This window comes from Octopus bimaculoides, chromosome 14 (genome assembly GCF_001194135.2).
Source record: "Octopus bimaculoides isolate UCB-OBI-ISO-001 chromosome 14, ASM119413v2, whole genome shotgun sequence".
NCBI lineage: Eukaryota > Metazoa > Mollusca > Cephalopoda > Octopoda > Octopodidae > Octopus > Octopus bimaculoides.
In genome coordinates, this window is record NC_068994.1 from 60,507,679 (window position 1) to 60,511,332 (window position 3,654).

Below are 3,654 nucleotides of genomic sequence, written 5' to 3' on the forward strand. Positions count from 1 at the left end.
GTTAAATGCTTCAAGTAACTTGTCTCTAAGTCTCTGTCCGTTTGCAGGGTCTTTAAGCTTCCACACCCTTCTTCTCCAAGCCTGTCTAATTCTGGGCACCCATTTTGCCTTAATCCCAAAGTCGCTAACTACTAATCTATGTTGTGGGGTACATTCTTCGCCAGGGTAGGTTTTGGCATTTATAAGCCGCCCTCTTTCCCTATTTCTGGCGAGGATGTAGTCGATTTGGCTAGAGTGTCTGCCGGAGCGGTAGGTGACTAGGTGACTGGCAGGTTTCCTGAAGTTGGTATTGCAGACCATAAGATTGGTTGCATCACAGAACTCCAGCAGTCTGGTTCCCTCCTCGTTGCGGGAACGAAATTCAAGTAGGTATTATGACTAAGGTACCATAGTTTTGGTTTTGTACAGAATATTGTTCTAGAGAGTGTCTGTCAAGACATAAGGAAACTAAAAGTTTGTTTTCAAAGTAATCTGATGATAAGATGATAGTGTGATCTTAAGATGAGAGTAAAAAGTACTTTCAATAATGTTCTGAGATTAAAATGTTTTTGGAATTACGTAGACAATATTTTTCTTAGGATATGAGCAGTTCCCTCAAGCACTATTTTTTTAATTTCTTCCATTTTGGGATTTCCTGGTATCTGAGATAGGGAAGATTCATCCCCATTTGTGATCATCCCAAGGGTGCCTATGACAACAGGTATGGTTCTAGTCTTCAGGTTTCACATCTTGTCAATTTCTATTTCAAGATCATTATGCTTGCTCAGTTTTTGGTAGGTCTTGGCAAGGTTTTTACAGCTGGATGCCCTTCCAAATGCCAACCACTTTACAGTGTGAAATGGATGCTTTTAAGTGGCACTGACAGGGTCACCAAGTATTATTTTCCTTCTTTCGCCATCTTGTACAACTGCCCACCCAAATTCTTTTATCAGTATATTTTTATTATTACATGTATAATTTTTGTATAATCATTTTCAAAAAATTATATATTACTATGAAGTTTGTTATTTATGTTGGTGTTTTGTGTATTTTGTCTACTACTGTACCCTAATTCTTAAATTTATGTTACCCTAGTTGCCAAAAATTAAAAGGACATTTTTATCTTTCCTCATCATCAATATAGTAAGTACTTATCAAACTGCATCTACAGTAGGATTTCAATATAAGTTGGTTTTACTTATGCTTTGAGAAAGGTATGAATGACAAATGTTTCAATTTTCTCCTTATAATTCTTAAAAACTTGTGTTTCATAAAAATTTTAAATAAATTAGAATGAAAAAATCATCATCATTATTTACGTCTAATGAGAAATATGAGAAATCATTATTACTAATAAAGACATACTTACCTTTAGAGATAATTCATCTAGTTCTTGAGCTTCAAAATTAAATTCTGCAACTGCACAAGGTTCTGTTACTTTCATCCTAGCAGTGTCAGTAATGCTAGAGTTCTCTTTACCTATAGGATTTTAGTAGATGTCATTAATATGATTATCACACTACTTTTCTTAACTAGCTAACCTTAAGTCCTCTTTCAAAGTGAATTGACAGAAATGTCCTAACAAAAATTGTTTATAACCGAGCTAATATATTCCCAACACCTTTAAACCAACTTAACAATAACCCTAACCCTGCAACCCAACAAAACCTGTGCTACTCACATACTTATCTGATAAACATTGTGCCTAAGGAGTCAATGTAAAAACACAAAGTTATAATATGCTTCATTTAGCTAATATACACTTTCTGCAACAACTAATATGTTACCTCTAGTTAAAGAACAAATAAGTCTTATTTAAAACATTAAATTTGTGCCTCACATACGACTAGTGTTACTTGCATATCTTAATATCATGCTTCCAAGTCTACTTAATACATTACTTCTTTATTTTAATAACCTGTAATCCCGTTACGTTCTGAGTTCAAATTCCACCAAGGTTAACTTTGCCTTTCATCCTTTTGGGGTCAATTAAATAAGTACCAGTTACGCACTGGGGTCGATGTTATCGACTTAATCCCTTTGTCTGTCCTTGTTTGTCCCCTCTATGTTTAGCCCCCTGTGGGCTATAAAGAAATAAATAACCTATAATCCCAGTCAACTGAAAACAGTGTCTAAAGTTATTATATTGTGCTTTATATCATCAATATCTTGCTGCTTAAAGCTCACATTCTCATAGATTCTCAAACTCAGTGAAATCTTTACCATATATTGATAACCTCTAAAATGATTGTGAGGTTATTTGCTTTTTGGCATCTGACAAAAGTAAAAATTAGGATGTTCAACTGTCATATTTCTTAATGTAGTTATCAAAATGAAATATCAAAAGATGCTATTTAAATAAAAATCCTCAATGCTTCGATACTGATCATCATCAGCATTTAATGTCTGTTTTCCATTCTGGCATGGGTTGGACAGCTTGACAGGAACTGTTAAGGCCAGGAGCCACAACAAGTTCCAGAGTCCATTTTGGCTTGGTTTCTTTGGCTGGATGTCCTTCCTAATGCTAACCATTCCACAGTGTACTGGGAGCTTTTTACGTGGCACCTTGGTCTAAGGACCTCAATTTTGTTGTAATAGACAGGTCTTCTCAAGTACAGTAATGCACCACATATATCTGTCCTCTGTCATCTTCATAAGGTTCAGCATTTTGAGATTGGCCTTCAATACTTTGTCCTATGTCTTCCTCGGTCTCCCTCTTACACAACTTCCCTCCGCTTTAAGTAATTGCCACTTCTTTATGCAACTGTCCTCATCCATCCACATCACATGACCAAACCAGCATGGTCTCCTCTCTTGCATACTGCATCTAATTCTGCTTGTGTCCAACTTCTCTCTCAATATACCAATGCTCTGTCACACATCCAGCAGAGCATACCAGCTTTGTTACTCTCTAACCTTTGCATGTCCTCCACATCCTCTGCATTCAGGGCCGATGTCCCACTAACCATGCAGTAGAGAGAGAGAGAGAGAGAAAGAGATATTTGGTTGCCAACAGAGATAAAAGCTCTCTGAACTTTCTCCATCCTATTCTTATAGCAATTACACTTTCTGTACAAGCTTCTCCACTGCTAATTAGGTCACCTAGGTAGCAAAAATTATCTACAACTTGCAGAGAGCCAACCGGACATTTAAGGAAATCAGTTTCCCATGTACCTGTGATCTTTATGGCTTCCATACATCTTCTATATACAAACACTATTTTCTGTTAACCTCCCTACTATTCCACTGCACCTCTTGTGTCCATAGCTTGCACTGGGTACACCAAATAAAATTTCCACCTACAGATGTTCAGGTGAAATAAACACTGTAAACAAACAGGAAACAACTTCTGTCTCATTCCAGGGAGAAAAACTAGAGGTAGTCGATAGCTTCTGCTATCTGGGTGACCAAGTTAGTAGTGGAGGTGGGTGCGCTGAAAGTGTAGCTGCTAGAATAAGAATAGCCTGGGTAAAGTTTAGAGAGCTCTTACCTCTGCTGGTGACAAAGGGACTCTCACTCAGAGTAAAAGGCAGACTGTATGACGCATGTGTACGAACAGCCATGCTACATGGCAGTGAAACATGGGCTGTAACTGCTGAGGACATGCGTAAGCTCGCAAGGAATGAAGCCAGTATGCTCCGTTGGATGTGTAATGTCAGTGTGCATACCCGTCAG

The 3,654-nt window shown here is 37.6% G+C and overlaps 1 protein-coding gene across 8 annotated transcripts in view; it reads right to left on the reverse strand.

Annotated features, from left to right (window-relative positions):
* Nucleotides 1-3,654, reverse strand: part of LOC106880199 (titin) — an 86,581-nt gene that overhangs the window by 30,216 nt on the left and 52,711 nt on the right. For all 8 annotated transcript variants that reach the window (XR_008265508.1, XM_052972909.1, XM_052972907.1 and 5 more), the window contains exon 8: nt 1,349-1,458. Coding sequence is in view for 7 of the 8 variants with exons in the window: in XM_052972909.1 (XP_052828869.1) it covers nt 1,349-1,458 (110 nt within the window). In the remaining variant the exon portion in view is untranslated. The remainder of the gene's footprint in view (nt 1-1,348; nt 1,459-3,654) is intronic.